Genomic DNA, 26,640 nt, shown 5'->3' on the forward strand with positions numbered 1-26,640 from the left:
CGTGTATAAGAAAGGCAGCCCTGCAGAAGGAGCTGGGGGAGGGGGGTTTGTGCTCTCTTCCGGGACTATCGCCCCTGGATAGCACACACTCACCCGTCCAGATGGAACTCTTCAGCACCTAAACTGGTAGCCCAGTGATCCAGGGACAGAAGGAAGGACGGGGCAGGCAGTGCAGGATCCAGGAGAACACAGGAGCCCCTGGAGCCCAGGCTGAGGGTGCCGGGCTCTCTTACTGGGGACCTTGAGGCTCACTGCTCTGGGTGGGTAGCCTTAGAGTAGCGCCTTCTCAGGTTTTTAAGTGGATTTAGCCCATCACGTCGGGTGCCACTCTGTTGAATTAGGAGCAGCGGGGCTGTGTCCCAGGCACCCGGCCGCCCACATGGCTAGGTTATGCCCGAAATAATTACACGGAAACTGTATTCTATTAAACACTGCCTGACCCATTATCTGTAGCCTCTTATTGGCTAGCTCTTACATATTGTTCTAACCCATTTCTAATATTCTGTGTGGCCCACGAGCTGGCTTACCAGGGAGGATCTTAATCTGCGTCTGTCTGGAGCGGGAGAACCATGGCAACTCCTTGATTCAGCTTCTTTTTCCCAGCATTCTCACTGCTTGGCCCATTAGTTTTAACCTCTTATTAGCTAGCTCTTACATATTGATCTAACCCATTTCTAATATTCTGTGTAGAGCCACGAGCTGGCTTACCAGGAAAAACCTTAACCTGCGTCTGTCTGGAGTGGGAGAATCATGGCAACTGCCTGACTTGGCTTCTTTCTCCCAGCATTCTGTTCTGTCTACTCCACCCACCTAAGGGCTGGCCTATCAAAGGCCAAGCAGTTTCTTTATTAATTAACCAATGAAAGCAACACATAGAAAGCAACACCTCCATCAAAACTGCAAGGTGCAAGTGGTGGTGGTTTTCACTGCATTTCCAAGAATATAAACCATCCTGTAAGAGACAAAACTGAACTTCATTTTGTTCAGGTTGTCATCATTTAAGGATATGCACTGACTCACAGCCGCTGCCCATGATATAGCCCCTAGCTGGCTCCTTCATCAGGAAGTGGTGCTCACACAGTCTCCCATATGTTGGTCCAGTTAGCCTCCTACTTAGCACAACTTCTGCTCTAGGTGTTCAGACCTCAGCAATTCTATGACATTAGCTTTGTGCTTGTGATATTGTTCATAAAACACATGCATATATTCTGAAACTAGCATGTATAAGTAGGAAAGCTTGATAGAATAATTTTCTTACTCTCCTTTCTCCTCCTTTCCCCACTCCTCCCACTCTTCTTCCTCTTCCTCCCTTTTCATCTCCTCTCTTCCTCCTCTTCTCCCTCTTCCTCCCTCCCTCCCCTTCTCTCCTTCCTTCCCTCTTCATCGACACATTTTGCTTTATTTCCTGATTCTGTATTTTCTTGCAATCTACTTTGTCTCTCTCTGTCTCTCTGTCTCTCTCTCTCTCTCTCTCTCTCTCTCTCTCTCTCTCTCGGCAATACCATATGGCTTTGCGTGCTATGGCTTTTAAGTATTCAACTAGGTGCAGTGATATCTGCAGCATTCCAGCCTTACTGGGCTTTTGTTCATCATTATTACCTTAACGGTTTTAGATCTTTAGTACCTCTATCTAATCTTTAGGGTTGGCTTCACTATTTCTTTGAAGAATGCCATTGTGATGTCTATAGTGATTGTATTGGAACTGCATATTACATTCTAAAAAATGGCCACTCAAATAAAGCTGATACTCCAGAATTATACACATGGGATGTGTTTTAATTCATTTGTGTCCTCATCAGTTTCTTTTATCAATGTTTTAAAGTTTTCAGTGTATGCGTCTTTCTATTTCATTACTTTCCTTACTTCTAACACTAAGTTTATGTCTAGGACTGTCTGTGTGCTGTGACAGGTTTTTAGAATATTTTATTATACCCTGTAGGTACTTTAGAATTGATGTTTAATATCGAAAAGTAGGAAAAATGGGGTTTCAGAATGTCAAATTATTCTCAAGGTTTACATTTCAAATGTGTAGTATGTGTTTCTTCCCCGGTTTGATTACTGAGAGATAGGTTTGTAGCTAGTACTGTATAACAGCCCAAAGTAAAGAGTAAAGGGCAATGCATTTACATGTACATTTTATGAACCACAAGAATGTACTTTTATTGGAAAACATAGTTTCTACAGTGTACATGATACATCTGTGAGGACATAATTTTTAGTTATGTAAAAACACGACATTTAGAGACCAACAAGGTAAGCCAACCAGGAATCTATTTCAACAAAAAAATTAGAAATCAGTCTTGATGACAAAAACAAAAAATACTGTATTCTAACAATGAGGAACCTCGAGAGGTCAAAATGGTAGCAAGACAAGATGGTTTACCCACCAGAATCTGAAAAAAAGAAGAACACAGTATAATTGTAATGGTTACCACAACAGGGAAATTGGCCTAGATGCAACTGTGGCATCACCACAACCAAATCATCCAGGACAACATTTATGACAGTATGTTTAGACTTTTATATGGCTAGAACCAGGAGACTGGACTGTAGGAAGATTTCTGTTGAAATTTAAAAGTGTTTGTGGTGGTCTCCAAAAAGTTTTGTTGTTGAAATAGGAGCGGCGGGGCTGCGTCCCCAGCACCCCAGCTGCCTGCTATCTTATGCCCGAAATAACAACACACCAACTGTATTCATTTAAAGACTGATTGGCCCATTTCTATCTAGCCTCTTCTAGGCTAATTCTCACATATTAATTTAGCCCATTTCTAATAATGTGTGTAAGCACCCCAAGGTGCGCTTACCGGGGGTCTGAGCTTCATGTGTCTGCCTCAGAGCGCAGAGCTATCTCGTCTACCCGGGAGAGCTGAGCATGGCGTCTCTGCTCCAGAGAGCAGAGCTGTCGGGTCTGAGCTTACTTCCTCTTCCTCCCAGCATTCCATTCTGTTTACTCCTCCCATCTTCCTCCTGTTTACTCCTCCCACCTATGTTTTAACCTATCAGGGCAAGCAGTTTGTTTATTTAATTAACCAATTAAATCAACAGATTGATATATGACACTCCCACATCACTTCCCCTTTATATGTTTAAACAAAAAAAGGAAGGCTTTAACTTTAACATAGCAAAATTACATATAACAAAACAGTTATCAAGTAAAAATTACAATAATCTATATCATAACTAAGGAAAACCATAACTATAGCTAACTATTCTTAACTCCATCAAAGAGCAATATTACCTAAGCACACAAGAAAAAAGCAACTTTCAAACTCTAGAAATGACAGAGACATCTCGCTGCCTGGACAGTCACCCAAAGTTCCTCTGTACCGTTGGGGCATCCATCTTCGGCCTACAGGCCCATAGTTTCCAGCAGACATTTCCACAAAGCAGGAAATTTCAAAGGCAGTCACTATCTGCTTGTCCTGAAGAATGTCTTGCAGACTCTTTCATGAATCAGGAACCCCGAAAGATCATCTCACCTTTAGGCAAGTTCAGCAGTCCTCTCTCTGCGGGTTCTCTGTGTCCAGTTTATGCAATAGTCCAGGCAAGAGCAGTTTCTTGCCCAAATGGCTATCAAACTCCATAAGGATCCTCTTCGATGCCCATCTTCCTCTTGAAGTAGATTGGTGCTGCCAGGAGCAGAGTGTCTCATTGTCATGAAAAGTCCTAAGTTATTAAAACATGTAAAATGCCATATTCTCTAGCCTTTGAAAGATATGAAGAATGCCTATCTAAAATATATCTATGCACATCTAGAAAATCTTAACTAACATAACTACAAGCTTAACTACTATTAATGATTATTCATTAACAACCTATATACATTCAAAATTGACCTTAAATCTCTATCAATAAAGCAAAATCTATACTAATGCAAATTATTCATATCTATATCATATCCCCCTTTAAATGTAAAAGAACATTTATAAACCATATTTGGGAACATGGGCGCAGTTTTTTCTCTCCAAACTGCTTCCTGCTGAATGGGGGCGTCGTTAATTAGGTCTTTCATGGTATAACCTGTGTGCTAGTTTCATCTCAGTTGGCAGTTGAGCGAAGCAATTTTCTGAAGGTATTCACAGCAACCGTTCAGGAGGGCGTGGTCCATCATACCATATCGGAATAGAAGAAATGAACAGGGTCTCATCCTCTGTGAAAACAAAAAAAGAAACTCCTTTCCAAAGTATCATGTCCTTAGATCCAAATTTCAAAGTCAAGGCATCAAAATCTCTACGATGGATTAGTTCAGCAGCATTTATAAACAAATATCTTTTGGCAGCTGTTGCTCCTTCCTCAGCATTCAAACAATTCAAAGAAAGCATAATAGCATACAGTATCAATATTCTCTGTGTATTTTCCATCTTTGTGCAGCTTTATTTTAACTCTATTTCATTTATTTTTACTTTTGTTTTATATTCTCTGTATCTTTGTCCTGGAATAACTCTGTAGACCAGGCTGTCCTTGAACTCTCAGAGATCCTTCTGTCTCTGCCTCCCAGGCATTGGGATTAAAGGCGTATGCTACCATACCTTGAAGTCACAGAGGTCAATCTCCCTCTGCCTTCCAAGTGTTGGGATTAAGGTGTGTACTACAGCACCCAACAACTCTCTTCCTTATTTTTACTTTTAAGCATTTTTAGCTTGCCTATATTTTTAACACACTGTAAATTATTTAAAGTTTTTTTTTTGTCTTTGAATCTCTTTTTACTGTATCTTTCTCTCTTTTTCTGACCACACGAGCCTTTAAATTACTGAGCAATATGAGTAGGATTAAAGCCGTGGCTTTGCCAGGTAGATCCAGTCCATTCCTTAGCTTTCCAGCCTCATGGCAGAGATACAGGCTGTAGCCATGTTTATAGCCACAATTCTATGGCGTTTCAAGGTCCCTGCCAGCCAGCGAGCTACAACAGACAGCATCAAGTCCTCTCTCGGTAGTTGGCCCTCCTGCCTCAGTCAGAGTTTGCCCTGGCAGGATGGCCCAGAAAGCCGGCATTTTTAAACAGCACAGCTTTTTTCCTGCTACAGCTGAAAACCGAAAAGCATGTGTTCAGCTTTTTGTCAACATCGTTTAAGTGTTTTGTGGCAGGACCTTTTAATGAGCTGTAGGGTTTTGCAGCTAAAGCTGAGTCAGAAAGCCTCTCTTAGATGAGAGCACTTGCTTGCCTCTAGCAAGCAGAGTAGACCCAAAAAATTGTTGCTACCAAGAAAACATGCATGCTTTACTCTTTCCCAAGCTTTCTCAGGCTTTCAGTGGATTCAGTTGTCCACACATCTGGGCAACACCGCTCTATTCCCGAGAGAATGTTGAGCACCAAAGACACACCACCTGAAGCCTTTCTTTTTGGCAGTACTGGCCTTGGGGCAAAGAAATGCCCATACCTCAACCACTGACAGAGATACAGAGCATGCATCAATGGATAAAACAGGACTGTCATATCCTGCCAAGACAGGGTAAGATAGTTTTGAAAAGTTGCTTGCCTTTGAAAATGGTATGTCAGTTATGTTAGGCCTTAGCCAAAATTGGTTGCTTCAACACTGCAAACATGACTTTGGGTGATTGCCCAGGTAGCTAGTTGTCTCTGTGATTTGTTGCATGTTTTGGAAGTTGTTTTACTGAACTTCCTAATTACCCAGGTAACATTATTTCCCTTCTCAGATCTTCGATGGGGTTGAAGACTATATAAATGTAGTTACTTTTCTCTCATGACTTGGCCAAGTTATTTATTATACAAGACCTAAGCTAGTTAGAATAGAATATTTGTACTTATTGTATCTAATTTTGTAGTACGTTTAGAACTCTCTTACTTAAACAAAAGGGGGAGGTGTTGCGGGAGGTCCTTCTGCCCCTCCAACCAATAGCTGCTGAGATACCAGCCCGTGGTTTCTCTCCCTTTAAAAAAGCATCTACTTCCTTAGCTCACTCTCTTCACTTCCTGCTCCGCCAATGACTAGACTCCCTTCCTGGTTGCTCAGAGGGCTGTTGTCTGGGACAGTGATCTGTAAGTTTTTTCCTCTTTAAATAAATACCACCCTATTAATCATAATTCCAAACTGGTGTGGCATTGTTTGTGACTTACGCCTTCATTTTGTTGTCCTAAAAACAACTGAAAATGAGACCTTGAAAGCTATTTTCTGTGAAGTGTTTACAGCTCAGAGATTGATTAACAGAAAAGGTAGAGTCTATGTACTGACCCAGGTATCTACTTCTGTATACTATGCCATTTTGCAGTTTGGTTACTTAAAATATTTATTATCATATGTTGCAGTTTTGTGAGTTAGGACTTTGGACTGGCTTGTGTAGTTACTTTTTCTATGTGGACTTAGTAGAAGTGCTGCTGCATAGGTGTCTTGATCAGATTTGCTTTCTCTACCAGTTAAAGAATTAAAAGCCAGAATAATTTTAAGCACAAATAGGAGAAGGGAGAATCTTAGACAGAATCAGTCAATGAAGAAAGGCCATCATTAGGAGTGAGGAAACATATAGAGAAAGAAAGATCCTCCGCAGAACAGAGGGGGACTTGGGAGCCTCAGATACATCCTTACCTTGAAGGCTGCCCAACTACCAGGATGATTTTCCCTCAGAGGTATAACACTTACCTTGACTCAGATGAGCTTTCTTGGTACTTTCACTCCAGCTCAGGGTATGAGCCTGACTGGGACCCTATTCCTCATCTCCAGTGCACCTGAGGCAGACTCATCTGGCTCAGCAATTTTTAGGCACCCCATCCACCAGTGGTAATTTGGCAATTTCCCCCTTCAGGCAGAGGTAACCCCAAGACATGACCTTTAAAGCTATGTCTGGCCCTCTTCATCTGACCCCACACTGTCCCACCAACCCTTGGAGCTGCAGTACTGTAATTTCCTTAGCCCCACCCAGACTATTATGGTCCTTTCCTGCCTTCTCCTCCTGAAAGTACATTTTCTTCCTCACTTTCTGTTCTTCATGAATTCCATAGTTATTGTAATAGGTTTCCGTCCTGCCCCATATTAATCACACAGAAACCATATTATTTGCAATACTGTTTGCCCAATAGCTTATACATATTTCTGGCTAAGAGATATCCTAAACTGACCCATCTGTGTATTGCCATGTGGCTATGGCTTACCAGGTAAAGTTCAGTCCAGCGTCTGTCTCTGGCAGGGCTACATGGCTTCTCCTGACTTGGCCTTCTTTCTCCCAGCATTTAGTTTTCTTTTCGCCGCCTACCTATGTTCTACTCTACGCAGCCCTAAGATAGTTTCTTTATTAATCAATGGTATTCACAGCATGCAGAGGAGAATCCCACATTACCTCCCCTTTTCTGTTTAAATAAAAAGAAAGATTTTAATTTTAACATAGTAAAATTACATATAACAAAACAGGTATCAATCAAGAATTACAGTTACAATATTTATATGTACTTTATCTTTTATCATAACTATGCAAAGTTATTTTGTCAGATTGTATGCATCATGTTTCTACCTCTGTTTAATACATTTTGTATATTGATACAATTTTAGGATATATTTATCATATTGTATTACATATTTCTAGCTCTTATTTGGTGAGGGAGAATTGTCTGTATTCTGTCAATCATGTCTTAAATAAACACTGATTGGCCAGGCAGGAAGTATAGGCGGGAAACCAGACAGGAAGTTGAAATGATGTAATGAGAACAGGAAAATTCTGGGAAGGAGGAAGTTGATTACTCCCTTTCCTGCCCAGACCATCGAAGCAGCAGGATGTGATCTGCCCCACTGAAAAAGGTACTGAGCCACATGGCTAACAAAAATAAGAAAAACGGGTTAATCAAGATGTGAGAGTTAGCCAGTGAGAGGCTAGAGCTAATGGGCCAAACAGCTTATAATTTATGGAGACCTATGTGTGATTTTTTTTGTGGCTAAACAGCTAGGGATACCACGCAGGACAAAAACCCCAACAAGCCAGTTCCTCATGTTACACTGATTAAGATATTTATTCATATTTATATTTTGAAATCATTATCCTCTTTTACTGCACAGTTGTTTAAACATTGTTTGATAGTCTGATATGACGTCTTAATCACTATGTATTAAGTATTATATGTCAATAGTCATTCATGCTTGTTATACTTTTAGTCAGGCTAACTAGGTTTTTTAGATATGTAGAGATTGTATTCTGCATAGATAGGTAACCTTTAACCACTTCAAAGATCTAGAGAACATGACATTTAAATAACTTAGGATTCTGTTGATGTGAGATACGATTGCTCCTGGCAGCACTTATCTTTTCCCTAGAGGGTGTTGAGCACCAAAGACATTCCACTTGGAGTTTTTTTTTTTTTTTTTCTTCTTGGCACAACTGGCCTCTGGACAAGGAACTGCCCATGCCTCAACCACTGACAAAGTGCACAATGTCTAGACTGGACAAGCAGGATACAAGAAAAAAAGACTGCCAAACCTTGCCAAGACAGGATAAGATGGTTTTGAAAATTTTCCTGCTTCTAAACATGGTCTGTCAGGTTCTCTAGGTCTTAGCCAAAGTTTTTTTGCTTCAATATTGCAAATGAGACTTTGGGTGATTGCTCAGGTAGCCAGTTGTCTCTGTCATCTACAGCACATTTTAGAAGCTGCTTGGTTGCATTTCCTGTGTACTCAAGTAATATTATCTCCCTTCTCGGGCCCTCAATTGGGTTGAAGATTAGATAGTCATAGTTACCTTATGATCTAGCAAAGCCTTTTCTAATATAAAACTTAGATTCTTTATGATAGAATATTTATTAAAATATTTAGCATATGTTTCTTGTTTTAATTGTTTATGCTGGTTGTAATTCTAATCTTATACCTGATACCTGTTCCTAGTGTATATAGCTTTGTATTGGATTTGGAACTCTCTTATTTAAACAAAAGGGGGACTTGCTGTGGATAGTCCTTCAGCCAATAGCTTTTAAGATACCATTTGGGCATCCTCTGTTACACTACAAATGTAGCTGTAAAGCTTGGCTGCACTCTCTTGTTGCTGACTCTTGCTTCCAGCTGCTTGACTTTGTTCCTGTTCCCTGTTTGTGCAGAGGACTGTGATCTAGGACAGTGATCAGTGTGTCTGCCCTAAATAAATAACCCTTTATTATATGTAGTTCTGAACTAGTGTGGGATTATTTTGTAACTTCCATCATCACACAGTTCCTTTAGGTCCTCCTGGCTTTTGTGATCCTATTCCTGACCTATTCCATAGGATGCGACTCCCCTTCCTCTAGCTCCATTTTCATTCTTGCCTTCGGGCCTCCACGAAAGCCCTGGTACCAGGCGCTGAGTCTCCCCTTGGGCTTAGCCAGAGTAAGCCTCTGACCCCAGTTGACTGCCACGATGTCTCACTCACTGAGTGGTTTGTGTCTTCCTCCGGTCCTTCCTGAGTCCTGGGGACACTCTTTAGTACAGTCTGCAATGACATTTTCCTTCATGTTCCCCAAGGGAGCACTGTCCTCCGTATCCTCTCATTTCCTTTGGGATGCCTCTTAGAACATCTCCAGTCTCTACCTGACACCTGACCTGAAGAACACTGCACTTTTTCACTTTTGTCATTGAATTTGTTCTCAATATACCTTAGATAATGAATCCAAATGTCTGCCTAAGAGTACCCTGGATCCCAATATCATTTGCAACCTTTAAAATACTGCAAGTAAATAGGGAAATAGAAAGAGATTTCCCTTTACCTAAATTTAAGCTTTCTTTTTACACCATTACAATCACCCTTTGTTTTTTTCTTGTCTCCCCACCACACTGTGTAAATGTCCTGTATTTTAAGATATGGGTGATGGATCTACAAGGTTGTTTTGAAGAGGGCGCCAGGACCTAGAAGGAGGGGAAGAGAGCAAAGGAATAGGCCAAGTGCAGCTTGCACACACACTCCTCCATTCCTTGCCTGTGCTGCTTCTCTCAGCTAACATTCCTGCAGCGTCCTACAGCCAGGACTCAGAAATTTCCTATTTCTAAGCCTTCTTTGCTTTCAGCTTACTGGATTCAGTTTCACAGGGATTCTGGTGTCTTAGGTGTGAGTGGCATTAGACTCTTACTTTATGCTGTCTCACTTCAATAAAAAGTTGGCTCTGGAGTTTAGGTATGGTTTCCCTCCTCTAAACACAAGCATACTTGTTTAAATGAATCTTTCCTATATTAGGCAAGCCAGTGACTATGTGACAGAGAAATAAGAGGAAAACAAGGCTAAATGATAGACTTTTTCCTGAGGGGATTATTATTACTCTTTCCAAAATCTTTTGGGTTTAGTTTAACTTTTTAAAACTTTTGCTAAGGTTTGAACCTCATCTCAAGATTTTTAACACTTTTATGTAAACTTTCTTTACATCTATATTTTAAGTATCTTGGGTATGGTTAAAAAATCTATAAAATAAGGGCCGAGTGGTGGTGGCACACGCCTTTAATCCCAGCACTCGGGAGGCAGAAGCAGGCGGATCTCTGGGAGTTCGAGGCCAGCCTGGTCTACAAGAGCTAGTTCTGGGACAGGCACCAAAGCTACAAAGAAATCCTGTCTCGAAAAACAAAAAAAAAAAAAATCTATAAAATATGTAACAAGAGGGTGAACTCAAAACTCGTAACATAGAGGTCATTAATTAAAAGTCAGTACAAAGGCAATCTTAAAGATGAGGCATGCCACCATCTTGAGGCTATGTTCCCCCCACTCCCCACCCTGTGGGGTGGAGGAAGCCACATGGCTGATAACCACCTTTTCTAGGGTTGGAAATGGTGGATCTTGCCAACTGACTTTACTGTCATCTTGATTAAAGGTGACCACATGGTTTAAGCCAAGCAAGAAAACAAAACCCTGTTAGCTATGAAGCTCAAACTAGATTATTCTTCCAGAATATTAAGTAATCCTAAGGAGCCTCCCTATTATCAGCCTCAACCCACAGTCCTTTCTCTCTCTCTTGTCTCTTCAGTCTCTCTTTCATTCTCCTCAGCAATAGGTTCTCCAAACCAATGCCCTCAGGTGTCCACTTTCAGGCCACTGGAACTCTTAATACCCCCACTGCTTGTTCCCACGCAGCCATGGAACCTTCTTTTCCTCCCCTTACTGGCTTGAATCAGCCACTATTCACCCTTTGCAGGAGATTGCTGAGGTGGATGGCTTGGTCTGTGTATATGTCTCCTATTAATTAAGCAAACACTCTCAAATAGAAAAGGATTGGAGTCTAATACCAATGATTCTTCTGTTTTCATTTAAAAGAAATTAATATATCTCCTAATCTTACCATCTTACCATGACATTTATATGATTCTCACCCACAACCTTCTCCCTGAGGAGTCCAGCAACTCTGGGACAAGCTGATGAAAGCCTAGACAACTTGCCTCCTAGCTCATCTCTGTATTCCTGCCCATAAAGTGATGCTTTTAATTCCAGAGCTTTCCTGACATCAGAGCCAAACTTAGAAGCCTAGAAAGGGAGCCCCTAAGTCCAGAGAGCCCCTAAGTATTAGCAGTAGCCTTCAAAGTGGTACTATGGGAGAGATGAAGAAGAACTGCAAACAAAAATACATGATGCTAGCTAAGGCCTTCTTGTGGCCATTGCAACTCTCCATCCTCTATTGCCTTCCAAAGCCTGAGGCCAGTTTCACTACATAAGCCCCATAATCTGAGGCTTATCATTCTGCACCCCTGGTAGTTCAGTTTCTCTCAATGTGGAACTTGAGTTACACAAATTCATCTTAGCCACTCTCCAGATCTGCTCCACTTATATTCTCTTTCCTTGTTGACTTAAGACCATCTTCCTACACTGCAGATGCAGATTACCTGTAACAAAACTTTCGTGAATTCCTCCTACTTCATGGGTGAACATGAACTTTTTCAGTTGCTTAAAGCCACCTATGAGCTTGTCTCAGTTCATAGTCTGTCTCTTTAAGTTTATTTTCCAATCCCTTTCCTCCATCTTGCATTCCTCATGGTTATGGTTTGAATGGGAATATCATCCATAGGCTCATGAGTGTGAATACTTTATCTCTTGTTGGGGATGTTCTTTTGGAAGACTGAGCAAGCTTTAGGAAGTCGAGTCTTGCTGAAGAAAGTGGTCACTAAGTGTGAGTCTTAAAGTTTTTGTAGCCTCACTTCACTTCCTGTCAGCTTCTTGACCACTGATGCCATATCCCAGCTAACTCACATTGCTCCTGACATGTCCCTTTTCATGATGGGCTGTGTACTATATAGGGTAATGGCCTTGTGAATTGGAGTAATAGTTCCAAATACGTGACCGGAGGCGTGGACAGCTGTGTTGTATAGGGTGAAACAGAAAGGTATTAGAGCAGCGGTGTCAGCCTGGTTAACTTACAGGGATGGGCTACAGAGGAGAAGGTCATCTACATATCGCACAAACTAAAGAGAATAATTCAGATGCCAGAGCCTGGCCAATTAGATTTTGGGCTGTCTTAGAACTCCTGGGTTAAGACAGCTCAAGTACTGGGGAAGAAATGTTAGTGTCCAGGTCAGTCAAAGCAAAGGCAAAGGTATTTTATGACTGAGGGATTCAGAGGAACAGAAAGCAGAAAGACATCCTTGATGTCTGAGACAGGTCCTTCTAAGAATGGTAGAAAGAAGGGTATAGGGGTTGGGTACTACAGGGTGGATACAAGCCACTGCAGAGTTAATAACTCAAAGATCCTGAGTCAAGTGGTAGGTTCCATTGGGTTTTTTTATATAATTTATTTATTTCTTTATTAATTAATTAAAGATTTCTGTCTCTTCCCCACCACCGCCTCCCCTTTCCCTCCCCCTCCCCCAATCAAGTCCCCCTCCCTCGTCAGCCCAAAAAGCAATCAGGGTTCTCTGCCCTGTGGGAAGTCCAAGGACCACCCACCTCCATCCAGGTCTAGTAAGGTGAGCATCCACGAAACTGCCTAGGCTCCCACGAAACCAATAGGTCCAGTAGAATCAAAAACCCGTTGCCATTGTTCTTGAGGTCTCAGTAGTCCTCCTTGTCCGCTATGTTCAGCGAGACCAGTTTTGACCCAGGCTTTTTCAGACCCAGGCCAGCTGGCCTTGGTGAGTTCCTGATAGAACATCCCCATTGTCTCAGTGTATGGGTGCACCCCTCGCGGTCCTGAGTTCCTTGCTTGTGCTCTCTCTCCTTCTGCTCCTGATTTGGACCTTGAGATTTCAGTCCGGTGCTCCAATGTGGGTCTCTGTCTCTGTCTCCTTTCATCGCCTGATGAAGTTTAATATTCAGGAGGATGCCTATATGATTTTCTTTGGGTTCTCCTTCTTATTTAGCTTCTCTAAGAACCCGAATTATAGGTTCAATGTCCTTTATTTATGGCTAGAAACCAAATATGAGTGAGAACATCCCATGTTCCTCTTTTTGGGTCTGGCTTACCTCACTCAGGATGGTGTTTTCTATTTCCATCCATTTGCCTGCAAACTTCAAGAAGTCCTTGTTTTTTACTGCTGAGTAGTACTCTAATATGTATATATTCCATACTTTCTTCATCCATTCTTCAATTGAAGGGCATCTAGGTTGTTTCCAGGTTCTGGCTATTACAAACAATGCTGCTATAAACATAGTAGAGCATATACTTTTGTTGTGTGATAAGGCCTCTCTTGGGTATATTCCCAAGAGTGGTATTGCTGGGTCCATGGGTAGGTTGATCCCAAATTTCCTGAGAAACCTCCACACTGCTTTCCAGAGTGGTTGCACAAGTTTGCATTCCCACCAGCAATGGATGAGTGTACCCCTTTCTCCACAACCTCTCCAGCAAAGGCTATCATTGGTGTTTTTGATTTTCGCCATTCTGACAGGTGTAAGATGGTATCTTAAAGTTGTCTTGATTTGCATTTCCCTGATCGCTAAGGAAGTTGAGCATGACCTTAGGTGTCTTTTGGCCATTTGAACTTCTTCTGTTGAGAGATCTCTGTTCAACTCAGTGCCCCATTTTATAATTGGGTTGATTAGCCTTTTACGGTCTAGTTTCTTGAGTTCTTTATATATTTTGGAGATCAGACCTTTGTCAGTTGTGGGGTTGGTGAAGATCTTCTCCCAGTCAGTGGGTTGCCTTTCTGTCTTAGCGACAGTGTCCTTTGCTTTACAGAAGCTTCTCAGTCTCAGGAGGTCCCATTTATTCAATGAGGCCCTTACTGTCTGTGCTGCTGGGGTTATACGTAGGAAGTGGTCTCCTGTGCCCACGTGTTGTAGAGTACTTCCCACTTTCTCTTCAATCAGGTTCAGTGTGTTTGGACTGATATTGAGGTCTTTCACCCACTTGGACTTGAGTTTTGTGCATGGTGATAGATATGGGTCTATTTTCATTCTTCTACAGATTGACATCCAGTTTTGCCAGCACAATTTGTTGAAGATGCTCTCTTTTTTCCATTGTATACTTTTAGCTCCTTTATCGAAAATCAGGTGTTCATATGTTTGTGGGTTAAAGTCAGGGTCTTCTATTCGATTCCATTGGTCGACTTCTCTGTTTTTATGCCAATACCAAGCTGTTTTCAATACTGTAGCTCTGTAATAGAGTTTGAAGTCAGGGATGGTAATGCCTCCAGACGTTCCTTTATTGTATAAGATTGTTTTGGCTATCCTGGGTTTTTTGTTTTTCCATATAAAGTTGATTATTGTCTTCTCCAGATCTGTGAAGAATTTTGATGGGATTTTGATGGGGATTGCATTGAATCTATAGATTGCTTTTGGTAGAATTGCCATTTTTACTATGTTGATCCTCCCAATCCAAGAGCAAGGGAGATCCTTCCATTTTCTGGTGTCCTCTTCTATTTCTTTCTTCAAAGTCTTAAAGTTCTTGTCAAATAGATCTTTCACTTCCTTGGTCAGGGTTACCCCAAGATATTTTATGCTCTTTGTGGCTATCGTGAAAGGTGATGCTTCTCTGATTTCCCTCTCTGTTTCTTTATCCTTAGTGTATAGGAAGGCAACTGATTTTTTGGAGTTGATCTTGTATCCTGCCACATTACTAAAGGTGTTTATCAGCTGTAGGAGTTCTTTGGTGGAGTTTTTGGGGTCGCTTATGTATACTATCATATCATCTGCAAATAATGAAAGCTTAACTTCTTCCTTTCCAATACGAATCCCCTTGATCCCCTTTTGTTGTCTTATTGCTACTGCTAGAACTTCAAGCACTATATTGAAGAGGTATGGAGAGATAAGGAAAACATGTGTAAGATTGTGTGGTTTGGAGGATAAGGACGGGGGGGGGAGGGGGGAATGGCCAGCGAGCCTGGGGCCAAGTGGATTGGGGGAGTGAAGGAAATAGAGGCTCCAACTTATACTATTCAAAGCTTATTAATAATTCATACTATGCCAAACTCATTAGTCTGTAGGCTTCTATATCATGATATCGTGGTTCTATATCATGATACATTATGATATACACATGGATAGTACTTGGAGGCTACTTGCTTTCATAAATGAAGATTTATTAGAAAATAACCATGCTCCCAGGTTCCCTATTTTCTGTGGCTAGTCGAGTAGCTGAATGAAAACCCAGCCTAACTTCATGAATGAATTTTTTACTATTTGGTACACTATATATAGTGCATTTGCTGACCTTGACAGGTGAATAACCCCACCTCTGAAGTTGATCATCACAATGGAATCCTCTCTACTTTCTACAGTTTTTATTTTCTTTTGGAAAGTGCATGCTGGATTGTTTGTTTTTTTTCCCTCTGTGGGAGGAAAGCTTGGGATCAGAAAGAAGATATTATGCATAAATTTACTATTTGCAAAACTGTCTGTTTGATGTCAGATAATGAATTTAAAGGTAATGTCATCAGAGTGCTGTGGATAAAACAAAGCTTTTCTGAACACTGGGTTTTGCCTTTATTTCTGGTGAAGCATGTGCTGTGTTTCTGGAGGGGCTGGACGCTGTGGAAGATGACTGACTGTTCAGCCTTAGCTGCCTGCCAAGTTGTGACTAGGACAATCTGGTGAGGCATTCCCCAGTCTTCACCAGGAATTGAGTTTGTACAATGGAACAAATGTTTCGTGTGTGTGTTGTCAGGTTTAGTGTGTGTTCTTGGGAGGTGCTAAATGCCATGTAAAACAGTAATCATATATTTATACAGTGAGAATCATTGTATGATTCTTACCAACCCAGTTTCAACCATTACTTTCATGTTTTCAATTCTCATTAGACATCTCTGCTTCTTACACAGTACTTTGGATTCTTCAACCAAGCATTCATTTGTATGTACCACACACACTCAGACTCCACAAATACAATACACACACACTCACACACACACGTGCACACAGACACACAGAGCAAGAAAGAATTGCTACACCATCCTACAAACTCTTCCAAGTCACACATCTCCTCTTGACATATTTTTTCTCCTGTAGCATTTAACAAACTATATAATTTATCTATTTTTCACAGTAATAATTTCCTGTATTTCTCTCCAAAGATGAATGTCAATTCTTTCAGAGCTTGCAACAAAGATCTATTATCTTCCATTATTTGGTATAATCAAAGACCTAGAATAGTGTCTGCCATGGGAAATAGTCAATAAATATCAGATGAATGAACAAATAGCTTCATGTCCAGTTGCTCTCAATGTAATCTCCAAATGATTTTTGGGATCCTAAAGAATCCTAGTCTGTGTTTTTCATGATGCATTTGCATAAGCATTATGTCTGTTTATTGGTTGTTAGCATTGTTCTGATAAGACCATAGATTCTTCTAACCAAAGCCTTATGCAGTTGAAGAATATTAACTTAATCCTCAAATTATTATTTAAGTCAGATTCTTACTCAGGGGAACTGCAAGCCTCATAAAATCTTAAATTGTTTTCTTAAAGTCAAATATCAAGGGAATGAGACCATCTCTGTGGCTTGTTCTGTTATGAAATCAAACCTTTAAACCATTTTCTGTTCTCTAATATTTATCAGTCACATATGATCTCTTCTCCAGATCACCACTGAGAAGCTCAGTCCATAGTTCCTGGGTGAGCTGCAGCTCCTTCCCCTTGTCACTCCAGTCTTAGGAGTTCAGGGTGTGCTGACGCATGTCATATGGACAATGACCATTGTAAGCACAGCACAATTGCTGAAGCTTCCCCCATATGGAAGAAGTAGAACTTCAGGGGGTGGTGAGGTCTGGTCAAGACTTTGTGTTGATAGATGTCCCACTGCTGAGCTGCATTCTGCATAGGAAGCTACACTGCAAGCATGGTACTTGCCCTGTCTTGAAGTTGTACCAGCATTGGTTTTTTTTGTAATCCTACTATCTCATCCAATATGCAAATTCAAGATTTAAAACTGTGTGCACCTTAATAAAGCTGAATCTCAAAACTGAAACAGAATAAATTTTACACAGAGGCCCTTCTCTTCCTTTGAGGTTGTAAGTGGAATTTGTTGATAGTACAGAGCCTTTCCTTTTCCTCCTAAACTGCAGCATTTATAAAGTGAAGAAATGGAAAAGAAAATTTGTCCCTTAAAGTGTTTTTCATGAAGTAGAATCATCAGCATAGCATAATAAAGTAAGCTTGGGGAGCCTTGTGTACAAATATGCATCTATGTACTTACTGGCTCTATGACTCCAAGGACTAGTCTACACCTCAACCTCCACAGCTACAGAGTATGCTAAGAATTGGTTAGACTGACCAGTGAGATGCTTAGACGAGATTTGTGAAATGTATATATGGTGTGGTATACAGAACATGATACAAGCTTAGGAAATGACAGTTACCACTAGTTCTTCATGTATGTGATAATCTGAAGACACTGATGTATTGTAAATTCAAGTTTCCTTGTGAATCATGCTAAATGCATGATTAACTGTACATAGAAATTCTGTGTTATCTGCATTAATCTTTGATTTTAAGCAATTGTAGATGTGCTAATCTATAGTTTGGAGAATGATCTGTTCAATGGGGATGATAGAACTCTAGGCTAAAAGTCATATCTTGGGGATTTGTTTTTGTTCTCAGTTTCCCCAACTCCTCTTTCTCCTAATGATTGGAATTGCTAAGGGGTGGTTATATCTCCTCCTCCTTGAAAAGGAAGAAAGTTTTTATTTTTGCTGTTATTTCTTACTTAAGAATTAAGGAAACTTGGAGTAAAACACAAACAAACAAACAAAAACCCAAACACATAACTAGTCTTCCTTCCTTCCCTCCCTCCCTCCCTCCCTTCCTTCCTTCCTTCCTTCCTTTTTCCCCAGCCCAATTAAAAGTAGACCTTTTCTCAGAGTTCTACAAGGAACTTATTTGAACTTGTATAACTTCAAAGAGCACATTAAGAAATGACCTTTATGTAGGCAGGGCTCAAATATCTTGGTGATTCAGTCTTGAACTCTTTCATTTCTTTCTTTAACCTCTTAAGTGGTCAGAATTTGTCTATATATTCCTTTATTTATATTCTAGAAAATCCCCAAACAAAACTCCTGAAAGAATAACTAAACTCCACAGTCTACCACCATTAATATTTGATGTTATGCTCTAGTCCTTTTAAATTAAGTGAAAACCTAGGCCTCATGCATGTTAATAAGTGCTCTAGCATCTAACTGGTGAGGCATATGTTGAAATAGGTGCGGCGGGGCTGCGTCCCCAGCACCCGAGCCACCTGCTAGCTCATGCCCGAAATAACAACACACAAACTGTATTCTTTTAAACACTGCTTGCCCATTATATCCAGCCTCTTCTTGGCTAACTCTCGCACCTGGACTAGCCCATTTCTAATAATGTGTGTAGGTACCCCAAGGTGCGCTTACCAGGAAGATTCTAGCCTACATCCATCCTGGGTCTGAGCTACATGGGAGAGCAGAGCCTGGCATCTCTGCTCCAGAGAGCAGAGCTGTTGAGTCTGTCTGAGGAGTCTTACCTCACTTCCTCTTCCTCCTGTTTACTCCTCCCACCTATGTTTTAACCTATCAGGGCAAGCAGTTTCTTTAATTAACCAATGAAATCAACAGATTGATATATGACACTCCCACATCAGTCATATTCATTTTTCAGTGAAAAAAAATAATTTAAACAACTGCTAATGACAACTCTCCTCAGTTTTCAATAAACATTAAATTGAAGGTTATTTTTAGCCACTGTTCAATTCATAGTAGTCTCTAACTAGTTTGATTTATGCCTAGCCTCACTTTTACTATTTCACAAGTTCTGAGGCCTTGGCATCCTGGGGTATTTGAAAGGTAAGGTTTCCAGTCATGGTAAATTAAAAAGTTAAGAATGAACACTTATACACACATAAACTTCACTAGAGATAGGCAGTTCACAAAAAGGTGAAGATTTTACCTCTTGTTTTTCTAAAAAGTCATTACTTTCATCCCTGCTGCAGTTTTACCACGGGTGGTAGGGACTGGGAGGTGCAGGAGAGGCGAGCCTCCTAAGCAGCTACGGCTTCTCCAAGGACCTTCTCCTTTTTAAGGCTGTACTTTCATTAGTTCTGCTCATCATCCTTATCCAGGTCACTCTTGCCCCTCCTTGCAGTCACTGGAAAACAGACCTTACATTTTGAGAAGTATAAAAAGCTATACTTGTTCTGCAGGAAAGCAGGAATCTTTTTGGGTTTGAGGGAGGCATGGTGTTCTCAGGGCTTACTATTGAAGCATGAGAGGAAAACTAGAGTTAGGCAGAATGCTTCAGAGAAAGAAGTGAGAACTGGTAAAGCCAGAACAAGGAAAAAGCAGCGACAGACTTCTTGCAAAACCTAAAGGACTCCCATCACTATCTTTTGCTTTCTGAGAAAGACATGAAGCTTTACCCCCCCTCAATCCCCAGCTGCCATCAAAGGGAGTCTTTCTGCCTTCTTTCACACTAGGAATAACTTCTAAGACTGGCCAATATCTCACTCTAGCATTCAGTCAATATGAAATGTTTTCAGAGAACAGAAAATGTAAGTCTTAATGGAGACCATGTTACTCAGGTCATTTGACATTGATGCTGTTAGTACTCAGGGTATTATATGTATAGTTACAGTTAAACACATAGCCATTATTAAGTTCTACTCAAGATCATATTTAAAATAGAAATAGAGAATTAAGTATCATTCATATTTTACTCTAAGAATTTGTGATATATTGAATGGCTAAAATCTTCTTCATCATGACAGTATAGATCAAAATGAGCAAGACCACTCATTTTCTACCTGTGTGGATTAAATGACTAAACCATAGCTATATGTTTAGTACTTAATCCTTAGTTTTTGCTTTTGCCAGATATTACATATTCACCTGAATGGGACAGAATATTTGACCTATTAAACTTGAAGAACAAAAAGGCAGGGAANGAGGGAGAAGAGTGGGGGGAGGGGGAGGGAAATGGGAGGCTGGGAGGAGGCGGAAACTTTTTTTTCTTATTCTCAATAAAATAAAAAAAAATTATTTTAGTTAACAGTTTAAAAATGGCTGATTCTCTAGCTTCCTGGCTTGTTGAAGGGTAAAACACAATGATCATTAGGGTATGTGAGATACACTAGTCATGCCATCTGGATCAGGAGCAAAAAGAATATGCACAACCTTCAAGGACCACCCCAGTGACTCACTTTCTCTAACAACATCCACCTCCTACGATTTCCAAAATGTCACAAAATAACACATCATCAAAGGATCAAATATTAAACACAAGAGCTACTGATGTACATTGCGTATTCAAACCATGACGGTGTATACAGAAAGCACACAGTGAGTTGTCTTCTAACAAGTCAAATTCCCTTACACCGTTGTTACCCAAGGTAACTATTTATCCAGTTCCAAAGTATATTTTGCCATTGAAAGTATAAACTCTACTTATCTCCATCAGTTGTATTTATCCTTGGAAATTAAAGATATTATTAACTGAAATCCTGGCAGAGCCTTGTTTATTTTGGCATTTCTGACCTACATGGTAATTACTGTTGCTATATCCAGCCAGAGTTAAAACTGACACGCTAACCCTCTTCTTAAGAATCACTTGCCTCTCTGAATTCAAGGCTGAGTGACTTAGTAACTTCTAGCATTGGCCCATGAGAGATTTATGTGCCTGGGCCTGGATCACTCTTTCTGGAAAGTAGTTGCCCACTGTGGAATAGCCTTTAGTTACTATAGCTACAGGAGGTTGAATTCACTGTGATAGAGCTATCACAGAGAGTGTGCAGAGCCATCTTAACTGCCCAGTTATCCCTCTAGCCCAAGAAAATATTACTTTCTCTAGGATCTGATGCTATGACCTGATAACTTTTTGTTCCTATTGAAGCTAGAGCATTTATGGGAAAGACTCCCAATTTTAAATAATTTTAAACAGTGTTATTCTAGTTAACTTAGAAGAAAAAAAAGTATAATTAAAAATTAAATACATATGTGAAAAAATCAATAAAAATATTTAAGAATATTCACATTATGCAGAGTCCACTGAGTGCAACGGCCTTGAATGTGAATCTTTATGCTATGGTTCTTCTACTCCCAAAGTGGAATTGAATTTTATTATTGTCTGTATTATTCACTATTCTGTTGCTGTGGTAGAATAGTCTGGAGAACGCATCTTTGGGGAGCAATTTTGGCCTACAGGTGCATGGAACTGGCCTGGCAGTCAGGAGGTAAAGAGACTACATCTATTCTGCACACTGGTAGGACAAAGAGAAGGCAGAGGGGAAAAGGGAAGGGAGGAGCCAAGGAAGGAAACAGCTAATGGAGTCAACTTGAAGATTCACCTTGGGCCATTCTTCCTCCTTTGACGCAGCATAATTACAGAAAAATTCACTTATTATAAATAAACCACACATGGAGATGTGTAATGTTGTATTATGTGTAATATGAATCTTCCTACCATTGAAGAGTTACTAAGGTGGCAGTATAGGTGTCAATAACATAAAACAACACAGTGGTGTAAGGGGAGGGTGTAAGAGGCATGGCGTCATCTCTCAAAGTTGGTGTTTTCCATTATAGGGAGGTAACTATCCAGATATAGAACAAAGCAAGCTGTTAAAGGATCTGGATTTCTTTCCTTCTTCTTTTTTTTTTTTATTGAGAATAAGAAAAAAAAAGTTTCCGCCTCCTCCCAGCCTTCCATTTCTAGGTTGTGTTTTTGTGCAAGATCATTTTATAGATCATGTGCTGTATTCTTTCATTAGGAGGAATACAATATCTATGCATTTTTCTTCCTGAGATATTAGTCACCCCTATGATTGATGTCTAGATCCATTAATTTAATAAAGATTATACCTTGGTGATAGTCTAAAAAAAAAAGTTGGTGTTTTCCATTCCTTTTTATTTGAATTTATTCATCCTAGTAAATCATCATTGGTTTGAAATTGGCCATGCCTCTAATAAACTCCCACCAAGCAAAAGTCTTTATTGAAGATCCACCATGAGACGGTGGGGTAGATGAGAAGAGCAAGGGCTCTTTGGGATTACCAACTGGACTTTCATAGCTGAACTAGGAGGCTGACTCACACTTCTTTTGCCTTTGCAGGGTCTCCGTTTTGGTGCCTATTGGATATTGTTCCTATAAAGAATGAAAAAGGAGATGTGGTCCTTTTTCTGGCTTCTTTCAAAGATATAACAGATACTAAAGTGAAGATTACTTCAGAAGATAAAAAAGAAGGTACATTTGGTTTTCTTAAAACATAAATTCCTAGCAAAACAGTTTGAAATTGTTCACTCAAATATATGGAAAAGAAAAAAATGCCCTTTTGATAACTGTTGGTTAATGCATATGGAGAGGCCAGCTCCTAGATCTGCTCCAGGGTTGTAAAAAGAAAACATCAGAGTAGTGAAGGCTTACAAAAATTCTTATGTGAGAGTTGCTAGATGTTTCTGTCTGAGGGGAAAAATGAGAAATCTTATACTTTCTGCTGGTAACCAAAAAAAAAAAAAAAAAAAAAAAAAAGGAGCAAGCACACATCTTCCTGATGGTAACCTTCTCTTTTATTTCAACTGATATAATTTCTCTTTCTTGATGACCTCTATTGGCCTCCTACAGCAATCTCTCTTCTGTTGCATCTCTTTACATACAAATAGATCTTTCTTTATATACATGCACCTCTCTCCTGCACAGTTACATATTCTATATTCAGTTACAACATCCTTTTACATACAACTGCATATCTCTCTTTCCATACACATCTACTCTCAGCAATACTCGCTCTCACACTTGCTCACTCGCTCACCTTCTCGTACTATTCTTGTTCTTCTCTCACACTTGGCTCTCTCTCCACTGCTGCCTTCCTCATAGCCCTACACACCACTCCTTCACTCTCTTTCTCTTCTCACCACATTCCTTTCTAGCAAAAACGAGACAATTATAAGTTAAGTTTTCAGGGCCTGATCCATTCTTTTTTATCGAGCTATATATATTTTTCTGCTTCCCTCCCTTCCTCCCTTTCCTCGTCTACCCTCCCCCACCCCCAACTCCCAATTTACTCAGGAGATCTTATCTTTTTCTCCTTTCTATGTAGATCCATATATCTCTTTCTTAGGGTCCTCTTCTTATAACATATGATAAGTCATGTAGTTTATCTTAGGCAGGGGAGGTCACATTGACTGTACCATGAGTAACACTTAGCCATGCATGTAGCTCAAATGGTTAGGGTTCCCAGACAGAGAATGACATTGGAATTAAAGACTTAACAATAACAATAAATTATCTGGACTTCGAGTGGTAGGAAGTATGTGCAGACTGAAGTTCCTTCAAGCTCTGGCCTCGAATCAGCAACAAACAATACCTTGGAAAATGATCTCAGGTATTTGAATCTAGGGGCAACCAGATATTTGTCTCCGGGGGCAACTAGCCTGTTTGAATTTGTTCTGGAGTCTAAAATTACCTGTCTGTGTAAAAGACTGTCTTTCTGACTGGTAATCCTATGACTGCTGAGTAATGTAAAATATTCTAGTATTATTTCTATTCATCAAAATTATGCAGTTAAGCAGAAACCATCTTCCTCATTATCCACAGCTGTATGTGTGTCCAATAGATGGAATATTTTCATGAGACAAACACACAAGCAGTGGGAAAACACCCAAAGCTGTATGCAGGGAAGAAATGAAGTAGCTCATGAGAGAAATTATAGACAGAAGCAACTACTTTCCGGAACCCGTGATCTTACAGCATTGCTGGTGGGGCTCCACAACAGGACTTATACATCTGGTGGGTTGACTGTTAAATACTGGTTTTCAGTGCTGTACATTCTCATGGCCCCTTGTAACCAGCAACTCTCAGCAATTGATAGTGCTTAATCAATATTTTATGTATATTCAAATTCATGGAGATGTGCATTTACATTTTCATCTTTGTAATGACACCTTACTTGACAAAAAGATATTCACATACCTCAGTCACTTACATGAGGACCAGAAAATAGCATCACAATGTTTCCCACCTCCTCATTTCATCAGGAAATACAGATGTGTTAACACTGGTGTTGTGGAATCTCGCTGTTATTTGATGTGTGGTAGGTAGAAGTGCCGTATGCTGGTTGTTAGATGGGATGTTACTGACAGCCATGTACCACCATGTCCCATAGAGCTTGCACTCTCCAGTATGCTAAGTTCATTCAAAGTTACAAACAAGCTTTGAAAACATTTTTTAAAGTCTCTAAAAGCATATATTTGTTTAACCTTCTATCATTTAGTCGCTATTATGAAATTGCTTGTATTTGAAGTTGTCTAAGAAAAGTCAACAATGAGAAAAATGCTAATAGTGTTATGAACCAAAATGGGATCTGGTACCCAGAAAAAAAGAGGTTGTTTGGTGTGGACTTCTGTGTAGTAAGTTGTTAATCAATATCACCAACTTGGGTTTTTCAACCCTAAGTTTTAGGTGTGGACTCCACTTTTAAAAATGTATAAGTGTTTAATATATAATGTCTCATGGAATGACAATGCAAGGGAAGAGATATTGAGTTTGGTTTTGGACTTCTGCATTTTGAATATTTGCAAATGACAGCTCTCCTGAATATTAAAAGATACGGGTAGTGCTAAAAAAAAAACTCTCAAATGAGGTGTGACCCCACTCAAGCTCATTTGCAACACTGCTGTCCAATGATGTAAATTAAGTATGGATTAATTAATTCTATACAGAAATTCATTTGATGGACTTCATTTAAAAACTACAAAGTGTATCACTTCTATTTAAACAAGCATTTGAATCATTAATTGCTACATCGCTGGGGCTTTATTTGGAATGAAGGAAATCGTAGTTTCTAGAAAGGGCTACTGATGGAATGTGATGAGACTTGCTGTCAGTTACAGCTGTTTGTACCTGTAAGAATGAGTTTACATCTCACAGTGTGTGTGTAGGAAGAGGGCTCCACACAATTTCCTCTCATAAGACAAAGTGGAAACTCTCCTGTCATTGTCCATGTCTAAAACTGTGTATCAAGAGAATTTAACAGGAAATGCTGTTACTCCTTTCCCTATCTGTAAAATATACTTCATATAAAATTTGAGTTTATATATTAATGCAGTTGACAACCTAGATTATTGATGATCCGAAGTCTTTCCTCGCAGTCAAATGTCCTGAAAAGAAAAGAAAAACATCATTCTGTAAGTAAATGTTTTAAGTTAGTAACTTTGACAAAGGCTTTCTGATAACAGGATTAACAAAATCATTTTAGAGTTGAGAAATAAGCACTTCCAAATATAGCAACTGCTGACTGAATCTTTAATTTTTAAAATGTATTTAGATATAATTAAATACATGAAATTTGTATATAATTAAAGATGTAATAAAATATACTTAATTTTAAAAATCATATTTAACATTTAATGTAATCATGAAAAATTAATAGTGAATTGAGTAATTTCACAAATGTCGATTAAGCAGCATCTATTATCAGCAAAGCTAGCATCTGGGATGCCACCGTTCACCTCTCAGCTCAAATCCCGCAACTTCCAGCTAATGACAAGGAGAATGAGGAGAGAAGCAAGCCTTCAGATTTACATGTCTCCAGAAGGAGGGAGCTGTGAAGGGCACAGAGACCATGTGCAGAAAAGATATTGTAGGAAGCTAGGAAAGATGAAGACAGATGTGCTCATGGGTGTGTGTCAAGGAGTCATTGCTGCCCTACTTCTGTAAGGCAGCCTCCAGAGAGTGGTGGCAGGAACACCCGACACTTCTTCCATTTATTTTTACTGACTCCAGGTAGTTGAGGCCAGTGTACTAATCCAAGAAGACATAGCCATAGTGCTTCGTCACATACTGTTAGCTCATGTGGGACAGGATGTAAGTTCAAGTATTTAAGCATCAGCTAATAAAGCCTCCTCCTTCCCCTAAGCAGTCAAACCACTTAACTTCATACCAATGTCCATTTAACAGCCTTGAGGCTTCTGGTTAATCTGTGCTTGCTGATTACTCTCAGGAAAAGTGTACTCCTTTCTGTCTGCTTTTTCAGCCCTCAAGTTTTCCCACATGCGGTATCTCTGTTACCAGATGGAAACCCTTGCTCTTTTCTTTAGTTTGGTTTACCAAACCACCTAGATCTCAGTGAGCAAACTTCCATGGACTACCTGTAGTGTACTTCTCTCTTCTTCCTTTTAGTACTGATATTCACAACCTAGTTATCTATGTTTACCTCTCTAAGGGAGGTGGAACCTGGGAGAATGGAACCCATAAATGAGGTGAACTAAAGTCTTATGCAATAGACAACTTTATTCAAAGCATCAGACAATTTATACTCTGAAGGTTAAGAGGAGTCACATGAGTAAAGTGTCCAGTCACAAGGGCAAGCTGCATATGGTGTACA

General features: G+C 39.9%; 1 protein-coding gene across 1 annotated transcript in view; it reads left to right on the plus strand.

Annotated features, from left to right (window-relative positions):
• The window catches only part of Kcnh8 (potassium voltage-gated channel subfamily H member 8), a 462,775-nt gene that overhangs the window by 168,520 nt on the left and 267,615 nt on the right, over positions 1-26,640 (plus strand). The window contains exon 3 of the mRNA XM_050165081.1: positions 22,371-22,471. Within this exon, the coding sequence (XP_050021038.1) occupies positions 22,371-22,471 (101 nt within the window). The remainder of the gene's footprint in view (positions 1-22,370; positions 22,472-26,640) is intronic.

The sequence above is a fragment of the Alexandromys fortis genome, unplaced genomic scaffold (genome assembly GCF_014885135.2).
Source record: "Alexandromys fortis isolate MF-2015 unplaced genomic scaffold, M_Fortis_MF-2015_v1.1 scaffold_121, whole genome shotgun sequence".
Taxonomy (NCBI): domain Eukaryota; kingdom Metazoa; phylum Chordata; class Mammalia; order Rodentia; family Cricetidae; genus Alexandromys; species Alexandromys fortis.